We start from the raw sequence: 22297 nt of genomic DNA, 5'->3' as shown, positions 1-22297 counted from the left end.
TCCCACAGCTCTTCCCGGTGTCCCAACGGCGACTACTGCTCCAACAGACGCTTCCAGAAGAAGCAGCACGCGGATGTGGAGGTGATCCTCACCGAGAAGAAGGGCTGGGGGCTCCGAGCTGCCAAAGACCTGCCATCGTAAGCTCTTCCCACGGCCTTTTCCCGCTCTTTCACTCCCTCCCATAGGGAAAAAACGTGGCTTGTGGGTTCCTGTTTTCCCTGGTGCTGGATTTGCTGAGGCTTGTTGAGAAAATCCTCCTCCACTGGGGTTATTCCGTGTTTATTGGTGGTTTTTTTCCTAAACCAAGGGGTGTTTTTCCCTCTTGCAGCAACACCTTTGTCCTGGAATACTGCGGGGAGGTGCTGGATCACAAGGAATTCAAGGCTCGGGTGAAGGAATATGCCCGGAACAAGAACATCCACTATTATTTCATGGCCCTGAAGAATGATGAGGTGAGACAGGGATTGCTGGGCTTGGCTTTGGGAGAGTCTTCCCGGGCTTTGTGGGCAACACCAACTGCTTGGGAACGTGTGGAGCAACGTCCTGGATCCATTAGACACGTTTTCCTAAGGAAAGGAGACTTCATGCTTAATTTTTTTAACCCATTTCTCAGTTTTCAACCTGTTCCAACAAAATTCCAACAGCTCAACTGTATCCCAGGATCCTTAGGGAGGAGAAATGGTCATTCCAAAGGAAAGGATGGATCATGGGTCATCCCTTCCATGTGAAGGGGAGAAACTGTGTTCTTAGGGAGATGCTCCAAGCCCAACTCAACCTTCTTGGATGCCCAAATCCACCAAGAAACCACATTTCCTTTTGCATTAAACCCCATTATATCGGGATATTTTTAACTGGCAAAATCCCTGTGGGCAGGAATGTCATTGGAATATTGATATGTGGGATATTCCTAAATGTTTATCATAATTTAAAGTCTGTGGGATGTGGAGCTGCTACCTTGGGCCCTCCCTGGATAAATAGGAATTGATCTCATATTCCACTTGTCTCTTCTTTCAGGACTTTTTTGAGTCTGAGGAGTTTGAGAATAAATGAGCTAAAAATACTCTTTTTTCCCCCCCCTCTTATTTCTTTCCTTTTTTTTTCCTCTTTTCCCTTCTTTTTCCCCTTGTTTTTCCCTTTTTTTTCCCCCTTTTTCCCCCCTTTTTTCCCCCCAGATAATAATTTTAGGGTTTGTTCTGGGATAATAAGGGGCACAAAGGAGGGTTTTCCTTTCTAAAAGGAACTTATGGAGGTTGTTATTACTGCAAGTGATCCAGGAGATGACTTTTCCCTTGCAGTACAGTGCATGTGGCAAAAAAACTTCCAGAAATCTCTTGTGCTGCATATCCAAGGATCAGGAACATTAAAAATCCAGGATTCCCATCCAACTGGAGAACTCTACCAGGAAAATTAAGAGCCGTGTTCCTTTAATACTCTTTTTTGGGGGGGGGCATTAAATTCTAATAAAATCCTAATAAATCCCTTTCTCCAACCCAAAGAAATCGCAGGAAGAGGTGATTATTCCTATGTGGGTTGTGTTTGTCGCTGTTCCAATTCCTCTTCCCGGGAATGAGCCTGTTTTCCTGGATTTCTCCTTTCTTCCCAGATAATCGACGCGACCCAGAAGGGGAACTGCTCCCGCTTCATGAACCACAGCTGTGAACCCAACTGTGAGACACAGAAGGTAAAAACCCGGAGCAAATCCAGGGGCTTCTCATTCCCACCGCCCGTGGGAAGCGTTTTTCCTTCCTGTCTCTGTATTTTGGGATTTTTCCTTGGAGTCGCTGAGGTGAGAACTCTGTTTGAAACGGGGAACTTGCCCGGTCACGGAGCGAGTTTGAAATCCAGTGGTGCTGTTCCAAGGATTAATCCGGTCAGTTGGAGGCAAATCCCGGTTTTTGTCACGTAATAACTCTTGGATCTTGCTTTTTCCACAGTGGACTGTGAATGGGCAGCTCCGGGTTGGATTTTTCACCACCAAACTGGTGCCGTCGGGCTCGGAGCTGACCTTCGATTACCAGTTCCAGAGATACGGGTGCGTCCCTGCTCCAGGGGATTTCCCGGAGAATTCCCTTCCCTGCTTCTTCCTCTGGCTAATTATTAATCAGCAAAGCTCCAGACTTTGCGATATTCCTTAATAATTCCTCTTTTCCCCCTCCCATCCCTGTTTTATGACTTTGCAAATCCTTGAGGAGCTGTAAAAGCCTCCCAGGTAACACATCCCGTTTTCCTGGCCTGGGATTTGGATCCCTTGGCTAAACCCCAGCCTAAAATTCCTATCTTACTGTTTTTCCAGTTGTATAGTGGAGTAAAACTTAAGGATCACCCTTCCTTTTCCCTCTGGATCCTTCTTCAGGCTCTTCCTGGAAGCAGGAGAATCAGAAAGGAATTTTTAGTTGCATTTTAAAATGATTCCTCCTTCCTGGAAGATCCTGGAGTTGAGCTTTCCTGGTTCTTTCTTCTTGTGCTATTCCTCCAGTGGATTCTGCACATTCTCCCAAGGAATTGTGGAATATAGTTTGAAATGGGTGGTATTTCAAGTAGGAGTTACAGAGGTTTGGGGAAGATGTTCTGAAGATAATAGAATTTATTAGATTTACAATTATAATTATTATATTAATTTATATAGAATGTATTAATATATAAAGATATACATTTTTATATTGATTTATCTGATTAATTTAATTTTATTTATAATTATTATATTTATTCTCCATGGCTGTACATCCATGTAAAAAAAAAATTCCATGTGAATTTTGCTGTTTCCATGAATCCTCAGCTCATTCTTTATTCTCTGTTTTATATAGTTTTGAGCTATAAAATAAGAGAAATAAGCTATAAAATGCTGTAAAATGCAAGCCTTTCCTAGTGGATATATAATCCTGATTATATATTCCTTAGGAGAAGGAATATATTGATTTTCCATGTGGGATAAGCAACTTTCAGACCCACCAGCTCCACCTTTTCCTTTCTGGTTCTTGGATCTTGGCCTGGAAGTGCCCCAGGCTTTGTTTTCCAGCTGAAACAACACGGGATCATGGGAGTTCTGTAAGGAATAAAGGCTGGATTTGAATATCCAGTGCCCTGAAAGGCTTTTCCATGCAGGGACATTCCCATTTCTCCTGAGGATGCTCTGAAAACCAGGTGGAAAACTGGCTGGGGGTGGAGTTGAGCTGGGATTAAACTGAGTTTTGTGTGTTCCCCCCCAGCAAAGAGGCTCAGAAATGTTTCTGTGGCTCCTCCAACTGCCGGGGGTACCTGGGAGGGGAGAACAGGGTGAGCATCCGAGCGGCCGGAGGCAAGATGAAGAAGGAACGCTCCCGGAAAAAGGACTCGGTGAGTCTGGTGCTCCCAGGAATCCTGGAGCTCGGGAAAACCCTCCGGGATCACCAAACCCAGCACTGGCAAGGCCATTCCTAAACCGTGTCCCCAAGTGCCACGTCCACAGAGCTGTAAAATCCCACCAGGAATGGTGGCGACGCCACCACTGGACAACCCTTTCCGTGAAGGAATTTTCCCGATATCCAACTTAAACCTCCCCTGGTGCAGCTTGAGGCTGTTTCCTCTCATCCTGTCGCCTGTTCCCTGGGAAAACAGGACTCCTGAGGACCTCAGGGGTCAGGCTTTTCCATGGATGTGTCATCAAAGGTTGGACTTGATGCTCTTGGAGGGTCTTTTCCAACTTTATGGATTTTGTTTCACCCGGCCCCTCAATACTTGGGTCTTTTCTTGGATCTTTAGTTAAATCCACGATCTTGGATCTTTGATTAAATCCATGAACTTGGATCTTTAGTTAAATCCATGAACTTGGATCTTTTCTTGGATCTTTAGTTAAATCCATATTTTCTTTCACTCTGTTATTTATCCCAAAGCCCCACCCAAGAGGGGCTTCCGCAGGTCCAGTATCTGCTCATCCATAGCTAAAATCCACCAAATTCCACGTGGTTTTAAAAATTTGGTTTGTTTTTAACATCAGTGAAAGGTGAACAATCTTGGCCTCAAGATTCAGGACATTCCCTGAAATTTGGCAGCTGGGAGGACACAGAATTTTCCCGTTTCCAGGTGGAATTTGAGTCTCCCAATTCCTTTGGCTTAAAGGGAACGCATGGAATTGCAGGGATGGGTTCCCATGATGTGGAAAAACTGTGGAGAATCCAGAGCAAAGCACTGAAAAGGAGTTTTTTTGGGTGAAAACTCCTGAAAGAACCTGCACAGGCTCTTCTTTAATTCCTCCAAGTTGTAATTATTCTCTCCTTGAAGATATAAACCTCTGTTCCTATGGATAAGATTTATTTCCAGGTTTTTTTGGGAGAAGCTCTGTTTAAAAAAAGGCAGGTTTTTTGTTTACTGGATCAGGGAGTGAGGGAAGCCAAGAAATAATTTATAATTTTAAATTTATTATTATTACTATTACGATTATTATTATTATTAGTAGTATTATATTTTACATTTATAAATACATAACTATAATATGTAGGTATAATATATAAGTATAATGTATAAATATACCATATAAATGTAATATAAAATAAACATAGAATTAAATAAATATTATTATGCATTGTTATATAAATATAAGGTGTTTTAAAACACTGATTAGGGGCTAAATAACGAAGGTTGTCCACATGGAAAGGGGTTTTCCTCTGATTCTGAAGATCATAAGTCATTTATAGTTTATCTATAAATTAATATAGGTTTTTTAAGAGTTTATACAATTAATAGAGGTTATAAAGAAGTAAATTCGATCTGCAATTAATGGTAGTTTATAAAGAATTGGTACAATTCCTAAAGATTATAAAGAAGTAAATTGGATCTGCAATTAAGGATAATTTGTGAAGAATTTATACAGTTCACAGAGGTTATAAAAAGTAAATTTGATCCATAATTAAGGATAACTTCTCAGTGCACATTTGTTTTCCTGCCTAAAAAGATAAACTCATTTTTGGCAGCGTTTTGGTGCAACCACCTGGAATTTCCTCCAGGCAGCGTTGGATTTATAGAGCTGAAAAGTGCCACTCCCCAGGGAAGATGGAATCTGGAGTCAGGAATTCCATCCCCTGGGGTGGGACGAGGCCTGAGGGGTGTTTTCCTTTGCCTGGGGCAGGTGGATGGGGAGCTGGAGGCGCTGCTGGAGAACGGGGAAGGTCTGTCCGACAAAAACCAGGTGCTCAGCTTGTCCCGGCTCATGGTCCGGATCGAAACCCTGGAGCAGAAACTCACCTGCCTCAAACTCATCCAGGTGAGGAGCAGCCCTGGGAAGGGAGGGATCTGTGTCCTGTTAAAGCCACATCCTCAGAGGGGGAGAGGGAATGTGGGAGGAGGGTCCCGCCCTTGTTCTGGCATCCCAAACTTGGCTGAACAGTTCCACGCTCCGTTATCCTTAAATTTATTCCCCAGATAATGGTTATAATGGTCCTGCTGTTGTGTTCCTGCTCCAAATCCAGCAGTTTTGGCCACTTAAATTAGGCTGGACCTGCCCGGGTGCCGAGTTCTGGCTCTGCACTGGGTTCCGTACTCCCAGTGGAGCAGTTTGCCATGTTATCTCATGGAAGGGATTTTTTCTTGGGAGTCTCTGAGTATTCTCACGGACTCTCTCTAACCTTGGCTCCTCCAGAACATGTGCTCCCACTCCTGCCTGAAGTCCTTCCTGGAGGAGCAGCCCTGGGAAGGGGAGGGATCCGTGTCCTGTTAAAGCCACATCCTCAGGAGGAGGGGGAAGGTGGGAGGAGGGTCTTGCCCTTGTTCCAGCATCCCAAACTTGTCCAAGTGGCTCCACACTCTGTTATCCTGAAGTTTTATTCCCCAGTCCCCCAGTGATGGTTATAATGCTCCTGCTGTTGTGTTCCTGCTCCAAATCCAGCAGTTTTGGACATAAATTAGGCTGGACCTGCCCGGGTGCTGAGTTCTGGCTCTGCACTGGGTTCCATACTCCCCATGGAGCAGTCTGTGATGTTATCCCATGGAAATGGAAGGGGTTTTTTTCCTGGGAGTCTCTGGGCATTCCCATGGCCTCTCTCTAACTTTGGCTCCTCCAGAACACGCACTCCCAGTCCTGCCTGAAGTCATTCCTGGAGTGCCACGGCCTGTCCCTGCTCTGGATCTGGATGACGGAGCTGGGCGATGGCAGAGGCAGCACCGCCAACAACCTGAAGCTGCAGCTGGAGGTCGGTAATTCCATGGGATTTGGAGCTTTCATAGAACCACTGAGGTGGGAAAAGCCCTTTAAGATGGAGTCCAGCCCTCCCCCAGCATGGCCAAGGCCACCACTGACCCGTGTCCCCGAGTGCCACATCCACAGGGCTTTGAAATCCCTCCAGGAATGGGGACTCCAGCTGGGCCAGGGCTGGACAGCCCTTTCCATGGAGGGTTTTAGCAGCTCAGAATCACCAGGATTTTCTTTTCCTTTTGTTTTTTGAAATGCAAATTTGTGCCAAGTGTTCATGGAAACAGACTCAGGTACCTCAGAACTCCAGCCCTGGAACTTCTGCCCTGAGGCAGATCCTTAATTAATGGAAGGAATTTGCTCCTGTGGTTTTCTTAGATTCCTGAGTTGGATTTCATAAGCCAGACTTAAAGACTGTTGCTGTTTATTCCCTGTGCTTTATTTCCTTTATATCCCTGTGCCAAAGCACAGGCAATTTAAGGTATCGATGGTCTGAAGTGGAACTGGAATGTTTCTGTTTTCCATAAGAAATTTGGGATTGTGTGGCAAGAAACACCTACAAGTTCCTTTCTTAAAGATGGTTCTACAAGAAGGTTCTGGGCAGTTTGGACGGGGCTTGGAGCAATCCAGGATAGTGGAAGGTGTCCATGCCCATGCAGGGAGTGGGACTGGATGAGCTTTAAAGTCCCTTCCAACCCAAACCATTCTGAGTCTGTGACTGCTGTGATTTCTTATTTTGGGATAGGTAGGATCCACCCCAACTTCAGACATGTTGAAACTTGCTCCGAGGTCACAGTGTTCAACTTTGGTGGGGTTTTGTGGGTTGGATGTATTCCTTTAAAATCCAGGTCGTTGTTGCCCAGAGAAACTGTGGCTGCCTCATCCCTGGAAGGTTGGAAAAGCCCTCCAAGGTCACAGAGCCCACCCTGTGCCCAATGCCCACCTTGTCCCCCAGCCCAGAGCACTGAGTGCCACAACCAGGCCTTCCTTGGACACCTCCAGGGCTGGAGACTCCAAACCTCCCTGGGCAGCCCCCACCTATGGCCTGTGACCATAATTGGATAGATTAGATTGGGTATTTGGAGTTTGGATTGGATATTAGCATGAAATTCTTCCCTGTGAGGGTGGTGAGAGACTGGAATTAATTTCCCAGAGGAACTGTGGCTGCCCCATCCCTGGAAGTGTCCAAGGCCGGGCTGGACAGGTGTTGGAGCAACCTGGGCTAGTGGAAGGTTCCATCTGGGGGCTGGAATGAGATGAGCTCTAAGATCCATCCAACCCAAACCATGCTGGGGTTCTGTGATAATCTCAGTCAATTCTTCTTGAGAAAAGGAAGTAACTCCAGGTTGGACAGAGCTTTAAATCCCGACGGTTTTAACAAGGTCCCGCTTGCCTTTGCCGTTAGATCATGAAGACCCTGGAGCTGCTGCCCATCCCTACCAAGAACATGCTGGAGGAGAGCAAGGTGCTGCCCATCATCCAGCGCTGGGCTCAGACCAAGACGGCGGTGCCGCAGCTCAGCGAGGGCGACGGCTACTCCAGCGAGAACACGTCCCGCGCCCACACCCCCCTCAACACCCCCGACATCGGCGCCAAGCAGAGCTCCGAGGGGGACGCCGACACCCCCAAGAAGCTGGTGTTCCGCAGGCTGAAGATCATCAGCGAGAACAGCATGGACAGCGCCATCTCGGACACCACCAGCGAGCTGGAAGGCAAGGAGGGCAAGGAAGACCTGGACCAGCTGGAGGGAACGCCCGTGGAGGCGCCGGAGGAGCAGCAGCAACAGCAGCAGCAGCAGGAGGTCAAAGCCGCCGCGGACGCGCCCGTGGAGAGCAGCAAAGCCCAACCTGTGGAGCTGGAGGCCGAGCCCGAAGCCGAGGCCAAGGAGAGCAACGGGGCGAAGCTGGAGGAGCCCATGGCCATGGAGACGCCGTCCCAGGATGAGGAGGAGGGCGTGTCCGACGTGGAGAGCGAGAGGAGCCAGGAGCAAACGGATAAAATCGTGGATGTGAGCGACTTGGCCACCAGGCTGCTCGACAGCTGGAAGGAGCTCAAGGTAAGAGGCACCTCCGGCTCCAACTTCCTGAGAAAAACATGGAGTTGTGGTGGTTTGGTGCAAGTGGGGTGAATTTTATGTCTTTTGGTAATTGTTTGACAACTAAGATTGCCTTTTCTACACAAAAAGTGCTTTCTATGTAGATCCTCTGGTTGCTCAGTGTGTGACTTGCAGTAGAATTCCAGGTGTTGGATGCTGGAATCAGGAGATAGTTTGGTTTGGGAACATGAAGATGGTTATCCTGTTGTTTGTTAGGCTGTTCAGGGAAAGGGCAGCTCTGAGGGATTGAGATTCCCTTCTCATCCCATCGGGAAAAGAGGCTGGAGGTAGCGCCATGAGCATTTTGGGTGGAATTGGGCAAATCCCTCAGTGTTGAAGTAAATTGATGGACTGTCTGCTCCTAAATTCCATCCCTGGAAGTGTTTGAGACTCCTCCCAAATGCCCGATCCCTGGAAGTGTCCAAGGCCAGGTTGGACAGGGCTTAGAGCAACCTGGGCTAGTGGAAGGTGTCCCTGCCCATGGCAGGGGGTGGAACAAGATGATCCTTAAGGTCCCTCCCAGTCTTTGAACCATTCCAGGATTCTCTGAATTCCATGATCTGAACATTCTCAGCATTTCTTGTCCTCTTAACATCTGCTTTCCATCTGCAACGTGTGGAGCCTCCAGAAATGGGTCTCTTGGCCACGTTGTGTTCCCTTGAAGGCCGTGCTGGGGGTTTGCAGTTGGTGTTTGGATCAGGGAAACACCCGGATTTGGGGTGTTATTTGAGACCTGAGCGGTTTCATTCCCATCACAGTCTTCCTTGAGCAGAAAGTTCTTAAGAGAAGGGCTTGGTGGCTCCTCTGGAATCGTGTCCCTGTCCTGGAGGTGGCCAACTTGACCACTTGATCTTCAGCCAACAGCTTTTAGGGTGAGGTTCCAGTAATGGTTTTAAATTAAAAGATGAGGGATTTAGTTTAGGTGGGATATGGGGAAGGAATTCTTGGCTGTGAGGGTGGGGAGGGACTGGAATGTATTTCCCAGAGAAACTGTGGCTGCCCCATCCCTAGAAGTGTCCAAGACCAGGTTGGAGCAACCTGGGCTAGTGGAAGGTGTCCCTGCCCATGGCAGGGGGGTGGCACTGGATGATCCTTAAGTTCCCTTCCATCCCAAACCATTCCATGGCTCTATGGATCCAAGTCGCCACTCAAAGCTTCCCTCATTTCCTGGGTTTCTTCAGACCTTTGGAAACTCTTCACTCATCTGCTGCTTCTGTAGGATTATATTCCATATATTATCTTAAATTCCTTATATCCAAGTGCATGAGGGGTGGGAACCCCTTTAATGAGCGTAAAAACAGTGGTTGCTGAGGATCCAGCAGGAATCCAAGGTGCTGCCGCGCTTCCGTCATCGGGTGGGCTCGGGACAGGCCTTGGAGGGTCTCCTGCCCTTCTCTTAATCAACCCTCGGCCCAACTTTAATTATTGGCAGGAGTTTAAAGCGTCAAATGAGGCATCACAGAGCTAAAGAGTCCATTTACCCCTCGAGTTTGATAATGAGCATTGATTCAAAGAGGTTAATTAAAATAACGGGCGTTAATTGTGCAGCGCAGACGGAGGAGGCCTCAGGAGCTCTGAGCTCCTGGACCTCTGCTTTGGAGCTACAAACATCAGGATTTATAAATGGGGGAGACTTAAGGGAAATTTTACCTTAATCTGAATTTTCCAGAAGAATCAGAGACTCTTGAACATTTTGAGAGCCATCAGTTGGGCCCTGAATGTCAGTGGGGGAAGAAGGGAGACAACTCAAATATGTTTCTCTAGAGAAGCTGGGTTGTGCTTTGGTTCTTTCCCTCCCCTTTTTTCCCAAGAGGATCATTTCCCAGGTTTTAATTTGTAGGCTCTTGATATTGATGTGGTTTTCTCATCAAAGCGACGCTGTCAGGTTGAATTTATGGAGGAACTGGAAAAAAGTCCTTTTCCATCCGTTGCCAAGGGAGTTGTTGTGGTTGGAAAAGACCTCCAAGGTCAACAAGTCCAACCTGTTTTAGAGTTAAGTCAGGCCCACTCAGACTTGTTTTGGGTATGCAGGCTCAGTGTTTGGAACCAGCACGGAAAAACTGCTGAAAACCACTAACAAGATGTGGGAAGTATCACAAAACTCCTTCAAAATGTTGGGTTGAAACCAAGTTGAACCTGATGCTTAAACCCCAAGATTTGGGTTTTCTCTCGAGCTTGGGGAAGCTCAGCCTTGGTGTCTGCAGAGCTTTGCTGGAGGCCAGGATTGGGCTGTGGAATCCCGACACGTTCCCAGTTTTAAATGTGGATTCCCATCCTCTCTGTGTGTTTAATTAATTTGGGTCATTGCAGTGGTGGTCTGGTTGTAGGGATGGGGGTGGATCTCAGGAGCTTCTGTAATCCCAGCAAATCCACCCCAAAAAAACCCGCAGAATCCTGACCTGGGGTTGTGACAACTCGTTTCTCTCCCGTAAAACACTCGTAGGGAATCTGTGAGCTGGGAATTTATTGTGTCCTGGATTTTTTCGTGGCTCTTAAGAGTTAACTGCTTCTGTCCAACACTCACCTGATGTGCCAGTGTCTAAAAGACAAGCCCAGGCTGGAAGCACTTTAGGTGGAACGGGGATGGATAACTCACCCCCAGATGCCTTTTCCAGCACATCCAAGCTTTTTAAAAGCTGGTTTTCCTGGCGTGGTGGAACATCTGCCATTGGCTGGGGCGGGGTGGGGGGGTCTGAAACGTCCTCTCCAGTCTTGCTGATGATCCCCTTGTAATTTCCACCGTTTCCATCCAGCTTCTCAGGGCAGCCTGGAGCTCCCCATGTGTCTCCTTTCCTCAACTCCGTGTGGAAGAAGGGAGAGGCCATAGCGTGAAGAACCGGGAAGATGGTTGGGAAGCTGGCTGATGCATGGCAGTGTGATAGGTGCCAGGAGGACAGAGGTGGTTAACTCGGGGATGCCGACGTTATTTTGGTGCGTCCATTGCCGGCAATGGACGTCGCTCCGGGAAAATCCCGACTCCTGGCATGAAAGGATTAAGTGAGCTCTTTTTTTCTCTACCTCTACACACAGGACTTGTAAGTCCTTCCAGGGCTCCAACACTCCGTAGTGAGGAGTGTTGGCCGTTCCCACACACCCGGCACGACACACACTGACATTCCCGGCGGGATGAGTTTCCAGCCCGGGCTCGTGGGCGCTGTTCCCGCTGTCCAGGGAAGCGCCGCACGGCTTCTCCCAGGCTCAAAACTCACTCCCAGTGGGGCACAACCTGGTGAGGGCACAGGTGGTGGTTCAATGTGGTTCTTCCAGGTCCCTTAGCCCGCTCCAGCCGGAGGATTGCGCTCAGGTAAGGCTCCAGGGGCCGATCCGTGCGGACACATCCATGGTGGAGGTGACACGTGGCCACCAGACCTGGTGCTCCACCCTCTTGGAATCACCAGAACAAGCCGTAGGGCCGAGCCTGGGGAGGTTCTCTCAATGTCCTTTTGAGGGCTGAGGTTTGAGCAGTTGAGGTTGAGGGACAGGAGGACACGTTTGGGCTCTGCCGCAGGTGGGACAGAGCTCTGGGAATCTTCTCCCACCCCTGAGGGGGCAGAGGAGGCCCCTCACCTGCTGGGAGGGGGCAGGGAGGAGTTGTGGATCAGAGGATCCACAGTCCCTGTCCTTAGGAGGTGGAGAAGGTCTTGATTTTAGGAAAAATCTTATGGAAGAGCCACCCTTGGGTGCAGGTCTCAGTTGGACACTTTGGCCTCGTGTTTCACAGTGACTTGGAGGTTGAGGCCAAGTCATCACCTGGACTCTGACCAGGGTGGGCTTTCTCTGTGCCATGGAAACACCCATCTGAGGGCTTAAGAATCGTGGGAGCAGGGACTTGTTAAGGCTGGAAAAGCCCTCTTGGGCCATCAAGTCCAACCGTCCTCCAGCACTGCCAAGGCCACCACTGACCCGTGTCCCCAAGTGCCACATCCACAGGGCGTTGAAATCCCTCCAGGGATGGGGATTCCAACCTGTACCAGGGCTGGACAGCCTTTTTCCATGAAGGAATCTTCCCAATATCCAACCTAAACCTCCCCTGGAGGCCGTTTCAGTCTGGAAATGGACAGCAGGGTTTGGGTGGTCCAGGCCAGCCAAGATCCATCTTCCTCTGAGATGCTCTTCCCAAGTCACATCCTGACTTCTCTTGGTAGGACAGTCCTGTGAAGCTCCTCTTGCCCGTCCTCTTCCCAGTGAAGCCATCCTGCAGTTCCTGGCTTTGTCTCCGGCACGCACATCCCGTGTTTTAATTGGGAATCTTACAATTCGTTGTGACTTAGAGCAAGAAATAATTTGGGAAAACAATGGGACTGGGGAGCAGCCAGGCCGTTGTTTGTGGTGGGATTCTTTGGCCTCCAAGCAGGGATCTCGTGGCATTAAGTCCTTTCTCTTGCTCTCCTCCATCCCTTGGGATTCTGCTGGAGCTGCAGAGGAAAGAGAAGAGAGGAGCAGGAGGGAGGAAGGGAAGGAAGAGGATCCAGCCTGGAAGGGGGTGGATTCGGTCACATGGTGTTCCTTCAAAAGTCAACAGAAGTTCATAGAATCATGGGATGGAATCATGGAATCCTTAAGATTGGAAAAGATCTCTAGGATCATTAGCTCCAGCCGTTAAGTCAGGGATAACTGGCAGCTGAGGGACAGATTTGTGGACAAGGTTCCATGGAGGCACAACTTCCTTTCCTTCCACTGCATCCGTTGAGTCTTGAGTCCATCCTGCCACTCTTTTCCCTTTCCCAACCCGAGGGTGGTTTGTCCCTGCAGCTGGAGAGCCCAAATCCCGCTTCCCTCCTCCTTTTGTTCCTGCCAGACTCGTGTCACTTCGCTTTCTGCCTCTCATTTTCCGTGCAGTCCCTTCAAAGCCGTGCTGGAATCTCGGGAGCCATTTGCAGCCCGTTAGGATTGATTTAGGAGCTGGGCAGCTCCGAGCCAGCAGCTTCCGTTTCCAAAAATAAAACAGGCTTTTCTTGGGAGTTTCCCCGGCCTGGCTTGACCAGCATCTGGTTTTCATGGAGCAATCCTGACATATTCCCATGTTTATTGCTGGTTCAAAGCCTCTGCTGCTCCGTCTTCCCAGAGGCTCTGGAGCCGTTGGGTGAAGCTGGAATTGCTCCCTGGCAGGGCAGAGCTCACTCCCTGCTCGTAATTCTCTTGGATTTTGGGCTTCCTGGACCTTGGTTGGGACTGACCGGTTTGTTGGGATGGATCCTGGAATGGGTTCCCCCAATGTCCTGGTGAACCTAAAGCGATGCATGGCAGGAGTGGCAGTTCCATGATTCCCAATTCCACTTACTCAAGTGATCCTTATCCTCCTCCTATTCCCACTGACCCTTTTCCCAGTAGTTTCCCATTCCCCATCCTGCTATTTATTGGGACAAATCCTTTTTAGGAGCTGGGAAGGCTGGTGTAGTTTCTCTTCCCTCCGTTCCGTTGTCCTTGAGCTGTTTGGCTGTTCCTCCATCATCTCGTGGTTGGTGGCTCCTCATCACCCCTTTCCTCCTGGGAACAGCACTTGGGAAGCCCCAGGGAGATTTTCATGGATGTGCTTCTCTGGGACTGATTTTTTTAGGGGGATGATGTGGGACAGAGAGAAAAAAAAATAGAGGAACCCCTTTGCTGGGGGGTGATTTTGGGGCTTCAGAACCTGCCCCTGTGGTCACCTCCTTCCCACAGGAGGGGAAATCATCCCTGGCATCCAGAGCTCTGGAATTATATGGAAAAATAGGAATAAATAGATATATTATGGCTGGATGGGGCTTGGAGCAACCTGGGCTAGTGGAAGGTGTCCCTGCCCATGACAGGGAATGGAACTGGATGAGCTTTAAGGTTCTTTCCAACCCAAACCATTCCATGATTCCACAATTTTGTATATAATTTTATATATATAATTTAATCTGTAATTAATAAATATATAATTATAGGCTCCTCCTGCATCTCTTCCCACCCCAAACACGGAGCTACTCCCTCATTTCTCTGTGTTTCATTAAAAAACACCTCTGCATTCGGGGTCTTTTAATCCATAGCAAACGTGCAAATAAATAAGAACAACCAAAAAATAGCTTTTTTTACACCATTTTAAAGCCTTTCATCTTTGGAGATGCTTCAAACCTCACGTGGGGCTTTTGAGGCTCCACAGAAAAGCAAAAAAATCCTTTTTATGAAACAAAAATCTTGGCCAAAATCCCTTTTTTTTTTAACATTCAGCAGCACTTTTGAAGTGGTTTTGCCTCGTGAACAAACCACAATGGGGGTTTTTTATCCTTTCTTTTATTTCACTCAAGGAAAATGGAATTTCTTAGCCCTTGGGGAGGTGGATTTTTCCCTAAAAAAGTGGGAATATCAAAGCTGGGGTGTCATTAAATCCAGTGCTGGAGGTGGACACGTTGTTGATGAGCCCAGTGGAGACCCCAGGTAATTAATTCCCTAAAAACCAAGGAATTTTAAAAACCCCAGGATATTATATAAAATCTGGGAGTCAAGTTGAGGTAAAGCTTTAAACACCCAACTAGGAGCAGGTTTCACCCCCCAGGAACAGTTTATTCCATATTTTTTCCCTCTTCTGCCTCATCCATGCCCCAAATTAAAGGATATTTTAGGCAAGGTCCCTAAATCCTTCCCTGGGAAAGCTGGAATCTCAGGACACCACACAAAACACCTTATTTTTAGTACACTAAACTTCTCTTTTAGGATTTAATGGTGGTTTTTTGGGATGCAGCTGCTGCTCCCTCAGGGATCCTCCACATTTTCTCCCTTGGACTGTTCAGGGTTGATTTATTTGGGTTGAATTCCTTTTTCCTGCTGGTTCATCGTGTTCTGCCCCAAATAACTGGGAATTCTTGGGAATTGCTGTATTCCTTCAGGAAGGGAACAGAGCAAGGCTTTGGTAAAAGCTGGAATTGAACAAAAATGAGCTTTTTAGTCCAAACTCCCAGTCCTTGGAGAGTCACTAATGCTGTGAAAACTCAGGATACAGATTGTGGGATCACGAGGATCACTAAGAAAATGGGATTTACACCGTGAGGGCCAGAATATTCCAATGAAAAATCCAGCTGAGCATGGAAAGGTGCTGATAAAACTCATTTCTTGGCTGTAGGGAGACACAGATGGTTAAAATGACATTGGAATAGTTGTTCCTGTGTAATCCAGTGGGGTTTAATGAGGATGTTAAACCTGGACCTTAGGGAGGTTTTGATCCTCATTCCAGACTCTTCTTCCCTTTTTTAGAATCCCAGACTGGTTTGGGTTGGAAGGGAACTTAAGGATCATCCAGTGCCACCCCCTGCCATGGGCAGGGACACCTTCCACCAGCCCAGGTTTCTCCAAGCCCCGTTCAACCTGGCCTTGGACACTTCCAGGGATCCAGGGGCAGCCACAGCTTCTCTGGGAAATCTATTCCCGTCCTCCCCACCCTCATAGTCAGGAATTCCTTCCCAATATCCCATCTCTCCCTGCCCTCTGGCAGTGGGAAGCCATTCCCTGTGTCCTGTCCCTCCACCCCTTGTCCCCAGTCCCTCTCCAGCTCTCCTGGAGCCCCTTCAGGCCCTGCAAGGGGCTCTCAGCTCTCCCTGGAGCCTTCTCTTCTCCAGGGGAACCCCCCCAGCTCTCCCAGCCTGGCTCCAGAGCAGAGGGGCTCCAGCCCTGGCAGCATCTCCGGGGCCTCCTCTGGACTCTCTCCAGCAGCTCCACGTCCTTCCCATGTTGAGGACCCTGGAGCTGGATGAGCAGAGGGTGTGGAATTTGCTGCTGTGCAAAGAGTGGTGGGTGTTGGTGTCTGATCTCAGCAGCCTCCAACAGGAACTTGGCCCAAGGGGTTATTCAGAACTGGGAGTTTTCCTCCCATAGGACACACTGGATTTGGGGGAACATCATGGAATCGTGGTGGACCCTGTCCCAGCGAGGAGGGAACTGGGAGAAGCCCAGGGATGCTCCATGGAAGAAGGGTGAGCAGATGACAAAACCACCAGCACTGTGTCTCTCTCCAAGCTGCTGAACCAGAACCATGGAATATCTCCATTGGAATGGTCCCAGAGGGATCATGGAGTACAACAAGAGGAGCTGGTGGAAGACCCTCATGTCACCATGATTAGGTTGGGGACAGTGTCCAGCTCAGGGCCCAAGTCTCTGTGGGAACATCAGGGCTGGCAGAAAAGCACAATTTGGTACCTGAACAGGAGCTTTTATTAGTTGCAAAAATAATTTCTTTGCTGTTCCAGCAGAGCTGCAAGTCCAGGGGTTTGTATCCCGTGGTGGGATGTGACCAATGTGGGTCCTGCAGCTCCTCATGGAGCCCTTGTTCCAAAATTCCACCTGAATCCATCAAACATCAGGCACTGAGCAGAGGAAACACAGAGAAAAAGAGGAAATATATAGAAAGCACCTGGCTAATTTGCCTAAAACGAGAACTTTCCTTCCAGAGACACTTTTTTTTTGATGGTTTCTCATAAATTTCTGCTTTATGTGATGATTTCTGTAGCTCTGTAGATATGTGGGTTGCTTTTGGGGGTAGCTGGAGCCTGACCCTGCTTGTGGCTTTCCCACAGGAGGTGTATCGCATCCCGAAGAAGAGCCAGGCGGAGAAGGAGAGCAGTGGTACGTCCTCCCCTCTTCCCATCGCTCTGCTCCCGGGAAACCACTTCATTTTCCCAGGTTGGGGTGTCCAGGGATGCTCTGCCTTCATAGCTCGGCATTCTTGCTCCTTGGAATCATCTGAGCAGGGGGTGGGGGGATGTGGAGCCCTGAGGGGGATGTGGGACAGCCAGAATCACGGAATCACTGGGGTTGGAAAAGCCCTCCAGGACCATCCAATCCAACATTCCCCAGCACGGCCAAGGCCACCCCAAAACATGTCCCCATCCACAGGGCTTCTAAATCCTGCCAGGGGTGGGGACTCCAGCCTGTGCTGGGGCTGGACAGCCCATTCCATGAGGGAATTGTCCCCAGTATCCAACCTAAACCTCTACCAGCACAACCTGAGGCCACTTCCTCAGGACGGGGGAGCTGTTAATACTCGGAACTACAAAAATTCCCTCTCTCTCCCTGTTTTTTCCCAACAGCTGACCGTGGGAGGGATCCAGCCGGGCTCCGGGATCAGACCCCTACTCCCAAGAACCCCATCCTGAGCCGGGAGCGGGATCCCGAGCGGCAGAGCCAGAGCAAGGAGAGGAAGAGACGCCGGGACTCGCTGTCCCCTCCACCCTCGGGCTACGAGCGCAGCACGAAGAGGCCGGAGGACAGGTGAGTGGGCTGGCAGGGGTCTGTCCTATTCCCGGGTGAAATCTCCTGGAAAAATGATCCTGGTGATCTTTGAAGTCACCCAGGGCCGGAGAAGGGAATTTTCTCCTGTGTGCGGGGTGCGATTCGTTCCCTGACCGGAGTTGGGCCGTTCCTCAGGGTTTGGTGACCTTTCCCTCTGGGATAACCTACACCTTCATCTTCAGGCGTGGTTTGGGAATGAGGGGTGGGTGACCAGGGAAGCTGTGCCAGCTCTTGCACGGAAATTAGGGATCATGGCATGGGTTGGGTTGGAAGGGATCTTACAAATCTCCCAGTGCCACCCCCTGCCATGGGCAGGGACACCTTCCACTGCCCCAGGTGGCTCCAAACCTCATCCAACCTGGCTATGAACCTTTCCAGGGATGGGGAATCCAGGAATTCCAGGGTCTAGCCCTCTTAATGCTAAGAGGTCTTCTGAGCCCTTTGAAACCCATTCCTTTCTCCTCCTCCACCTCTTCCCAGTATTCTGAGCTTGGAACAAGCCCTGCCTGTACAGGAGGGAGCAATGCCCAGGCCAGGCAGGAATTCTAACACAAAAAACTTCCCTGACCGAGGGATTATTATTCCCTAAGTATTCCTGTGAGGACAACAATCCAGGCAGGTGTGATCCTACCAGGCTGGTGCTGTGTCTCCTTCCCTTGGGAATGGTGGCACCAGTCCATGGCTGAGAAGGCGACTTGTGATTAGGAGAAGGAAAACATTCCATGTTTTGCTGTCAGAGAGGCTTGAGATCATGTTCCAGGCAGGAAAAATCCCATTGAATTTCCTTTAAAGAAGTTCAGTTTTCTGCTGTCCCTCTTCAATAGGATCCAAAGGCACTCAGTAATTAGGGAACAATCGGTGCCGAGTCAGCCAGACAAGGGATCTTCGCTCCTCACGTGGAGCTGTGCTGGGAGAGCTGGAAACATCTGGATAGAAAACAAAGAGGGAAATCTGTACCCCTGGAATGAGGCATTGGCAGGGTGGAAACACACTGGGAAGTAAATAAATAATGGGTTTTTTGGGTTGTTTTAACAGAACAAGGAGGTTTTGGGGGGAGGAGTTGCCTGTTCTGGCTCTTCCTTGTGTGTATCCCTGAGCAGTGAAGGACCAACATCCTTCTCTGGGAATGTTCTCCCCACCCTGACCATCCCACTTTGTTATCCCAAGGATTTAATGGGGCAAAATAACGCAGGAGGTGGAGAGAGGAACATTAAACCCTCGGTTTTCTCCTCGGCTGCTCCTCCTCTAAACATTCCAGGCGGTGCCAGGAAAGACTTTAATTATGGAAATCAAACCCTTCGGGTCAATGAGGTTCAGATTAGCGGATCCTGGGAATGCCAGGAAGCAGCTTAAGTGGATCTGTTGGTAGCAGTGTGCTTTTGATATGGAAATGGGTCGCAGGATATCTGGAGAACATCCCGGATGCTTTGGAGAATCCGTCATATTAAGGCTGCAGAGCATTTTTCCCTGTAATCCCTGTTTTGCCGCACTCGGAACGTCTCGGAATCGCCACCTTTGATCTGAAACTTTCCTCGGCTGAGCTTTGATCAAAGTCCTTCGGCTTTTTTTTTTTTTCCCCCCTTCTTTAATTCCTTGGAAAAATCCCTCCAGCTGCTCCGTGTTTTGGGATGAAAACTCTGAAAGAATTAAAAAAATCCATCCACACTGTTAATTATTGAAGCTGAAGTGGTCTGGGAATGAGCAGAACTCCAACAGGAATGTGCTGCTTGTGATTCCCTTGTTCTTTGTCCTACCTGCAGCTGCCAAGTGGGAAGAATTCCTTCCCAATATCCCATCTACCCCTGCCCTCTGGCAGTGGGAAGCCATTCCCCCTTGTCCTGTCCCTCCATCCCTTGTCCCCAGTCCCTCTCTCCAGCTCTCCTGGAGCCCCTTTAGGCCCTGGGAAGTGGGGGTTCCTCAGGTAGGAAGAATGGGATGCTGCCCCAATGCTGGAATTTGGGAGTGGAGATGCCGTGGTTTGAGCTGCTCCTTCTGTTTGGGAGCCTCTTCCAAGCTCCTTGTTGGCCCTCCTTTGGGAAAAAGTGCCAGAGGGTCTCCTACTTCTGCCCTTTCCTTGGGCTCTCTTGGCTCTGGAGGTGTTCCCTCCCTCTCCAGGTATCCCGGTGCTGCTCAGCAGCTCCTCCAGGCAATTCCTACAGCATCTTTGCCTCTCCAGCAGCCCCAGACTGGAGTTGCTCAGTCCATTGGGATCACTCATCCTGGGCCCTGGCTCCTTCCTCGTGGACGAGCAGGACCAGTGGGTGTTTCTCCTGAGTTCCCACAGTTGGTCAAACAGCTGGAAAAAAAAGGAGCGTTTTTAAGAATTGCTGCTGCTGCTGTTGGGCATTCCAGGTTTTCCTGGTGGTTTTTCCCGGTCCTTTTTCTGCTGGAGCCTCGGACCCGCAGCTTCCCGAGGTCTCCCAAGCCCTTTCCCTCTCCCTTCTCTCCCAGGTATGACACGCCGGCGTCCTCCAAGAAGAAGGTGCGTCCCAAGGACCGCAACAAGCTCTCCACGGAGGAGCGCCGGAAGCTCTTCGAGCAGGAGGTGGCCCAGCGGGAGGCCCAGAAGCAGCAGCAGCAGCTCCAAAACCTGGGGATGACGTCCCCGCTCCCCTACGACTCCATGGGCTACGGGACCCCCCACCACAGCTTCCTGGGGTACCCCCCCGGCTACCCCATGCAGGCCTACGTGGACCCCAGCAACCCCAACGCCGGCAAGGTGCTGCTGCCCACGCCCTCCATGGACTCCATGTGCTCTCCGGCGGGATACGAGCACTCCCAGACTCTGGTGGGGCACGCGGTGGAGCCGTCCCTGGGCGCGGCGGCGCAGCCGGTGCCGGTGGTGCAGCACGTGGCCGCCGCCGCCGCCGCCGTGGAGGTGCCGCCGCCGCAGTACGTGGCGCCGGGCGAGGCCGTGGTGCACCCCGAGCCCAACGTGGCCGTGCTGCCGGTGGCGGCGCCGGGGGCCGTGCAGGGCCAGGGCTACGGCCCCGTGTGGGAGTCGGGCCAGCAGGCCGTGGCCGTGCAGCAGCCCTACTCCCCCGCCCAGTCCCAGCCCGCCATCTACTACCAGGGCCAGACCTGCCAGACCGTCTACGGCGTCACCTCGCCCTACTCGCAGACCACCCCGCCCATCGTCCAGGTAAAAACTCCCTGGGGGACGCGGAACGCGGGGAAAACACGGAGCTGACTCGCTCTTTGCAGCTTCTCGTAATGTGGGAGCGTCTACTCGGCTCTTCTCAAGGAGCTTCCCACCCAAAAATAGCAGAAAAGCACATTTTGGCGTGTTTTCTGTCTACAAACGCCGTAAATTAGAGAATTGTGGAATCATGGAGTGGTTTGGGTTGGAAGGACCTTAAGGATCATCCAGTCCCACCCCCTGCGATGGGCAGGGACGCCTCTCACTGTCCCAGGTTGATCCAGGAGGGAACCCTGTCCAACCTGACCTTGGACAATTCCAGGGATGGGGGATATTGAAAAATTTCAGAGATGGGGAGTATTGAACAATTCCAGGGATGGGGGATATTGGACACCTCCAGGGGTGGGGGATATTAAACAATTCCAGGGATGGGGGATATTGAACAATTCCAGGGATGAGGGGTATTGGACACCTCCAGGGATGGGGGATATTGGACAATTCCAGGGATGGGGGATATTGGACAATTCCAGGGGTGCGGGATATTGGACAATTCCAGGGATGGGGAATATTGAACAATTCCTGGGATGGAGGATATTGGACACCTCCAGGGTTGGGGGATACTGGATACCTCCAGGGATGGGGGATATTGGACAATTCCAGGGATGGGGGATATTGGACACTTAAGGGGTGGGAGATATTGAGAATCTCCGGGGGGATATTGGACACCCCCAGGGATGATGATTCCATAGTTGTTGGGGCCAGGCAGGAATTTGCAGCTTCCAGAAATGTTTTATATTTTATACCCTGTTTATAAAAGTGATATTGGGTTTTTGGCTGTTGGAGGGCTGTTTTTTGGGAAGAGCTTCCACTGCCACTGAGTAAAGCAGGAAAACGTGGAGGTGTGATCTTGGCTTTTGGAAGCAGGTCTAGAACTACCAGCTTAAAGCAAATTGTAAGGATAATATTGGGAAGGAATTCTTGGCTGTGAGGGTGGACAGGGACTGGATTTCCCAGAGAAGCTGTGGCTGCCCCTGGATCCCTGGAAGTGTCCACGGCCAGGTTGGACAGGGCTTGGAGCCACCTGGGATGGTGGAGCTGCTCTGTGTCCTCCAGTGAAGGGGTTTTTTTGGGAGGAGAAGCAGCTGAGTGTGATTCCCTGTGCTCCATTGCAGAGTTATGCCCAGCCAGGTCTCCAGTACATCCAGGGCCAGCAGATCTACACGGCTCATCCCCAGGGAGTCATTGTCCAGCCCCCCCCAGCCGTGACCACCATCGTGGCGGCCGGGCAGCCCCAGCCCATCCAGCAGGTGAGCACTGCTGCATCCCAGCTGTTTTCCCGTGGGATAAAGAGCCGTCAGGACCCCTCTGGCCTCTCTCATGACCCCTCACATCCTTCTCTTCCCCCCTTCTGTCCTGTTCCTGTTTCCAGCCAGAGCTCGTGGTGACCAACAACCTCCTGGACCTGCCTCCACCTTCTCCTCCGAAGCCCAAGACCATCGTCCTCCCTCCCAACTGGAAAACGGCCCGAGATCCCGAGGGGAAGATCTACTACTACCACGTGGTCACCAGGTGAGCGTGGGGATCACCCACATACATCCCCAAATTCCACATCCCCATGGATGTTAAATCCCTCCCAGGATGTGGATGCCACCACTGCCCC

General features: G+C 50.2%; 1 protein-coding gene across 2 annotated transcripts in view; it reads left to right on the top strand.

Moving 5' to 3' along the window:
• SETD2 (SET domain containing 2, histone lysine methyltransferase) overlaps positions 1-22297 on the top strand; it is a 51972-nt gene that overhangs the window by 19499 nt on the left and 10176 nt on the right. Inside the window, exons 5-17 of one of the 2 annotated variants that reach the window (XM_032686360.1) lie at positions 9-137; positions 329-452; positions 1604-1681; positions 1935-2032; positions 3207-3333; positions 5102-5236; positions 6033-6161; positions 7566-8216; positions 16784-16832; positions 17297-17477; positions 19950-20640; positions 21810-21944; positions 22067-22206. In XM_032686360.1, the coding sequence (XP_032542251.1) occupies positions 9-137; positions 329-452; positions 1604-1681; positions 1935-2032; positions 3207-3333; positions 5102-5236; positions 6033-6161; positions 7566-8216; positions 16784-16832; positions 17297-17477; positions 19950-20640; positions 21810-21944; positions 22067-22206 (2667 nt within the window). Of the gene's footprint in view, positions 1-8; positions 138-328; positions 453-1603; positions 1682-1934; positions 2033-3206; positions 3334-5101; positions 5237-6032; positions 6162-7565; positions 8217-16783; positions 16833-17293; positions 17478-19949; positions 20641-21809; positions 21945-22066; positions 22207-22297 lie in introns of both variants that reach the window. The other variant, XM_032686350.1, reaches the window with a different exon arrangement.

This window comes from Chiroxiphia lanceolata, chromosome 1 (genome assembly GCF_009829145.1).
Source record: "Chiroxiphia lanceolata isolate bChiLan1 chromosome 1, bChiLan1.pri, whole genome shotgun sequence".
In the NCBI taxonomy this organism is placed as follows: Eukaryota; Metazoa; Chordata; class Aves; order Passeriformes; family Pipridae; genus Chiroxiphia; species Chiroxiphia lanceolata.
The sequence above is the reverse complement of the archived record's forward strand: the minus strand, read 5'-3'. Positions and strand labels throughout refer to the sequence as shown.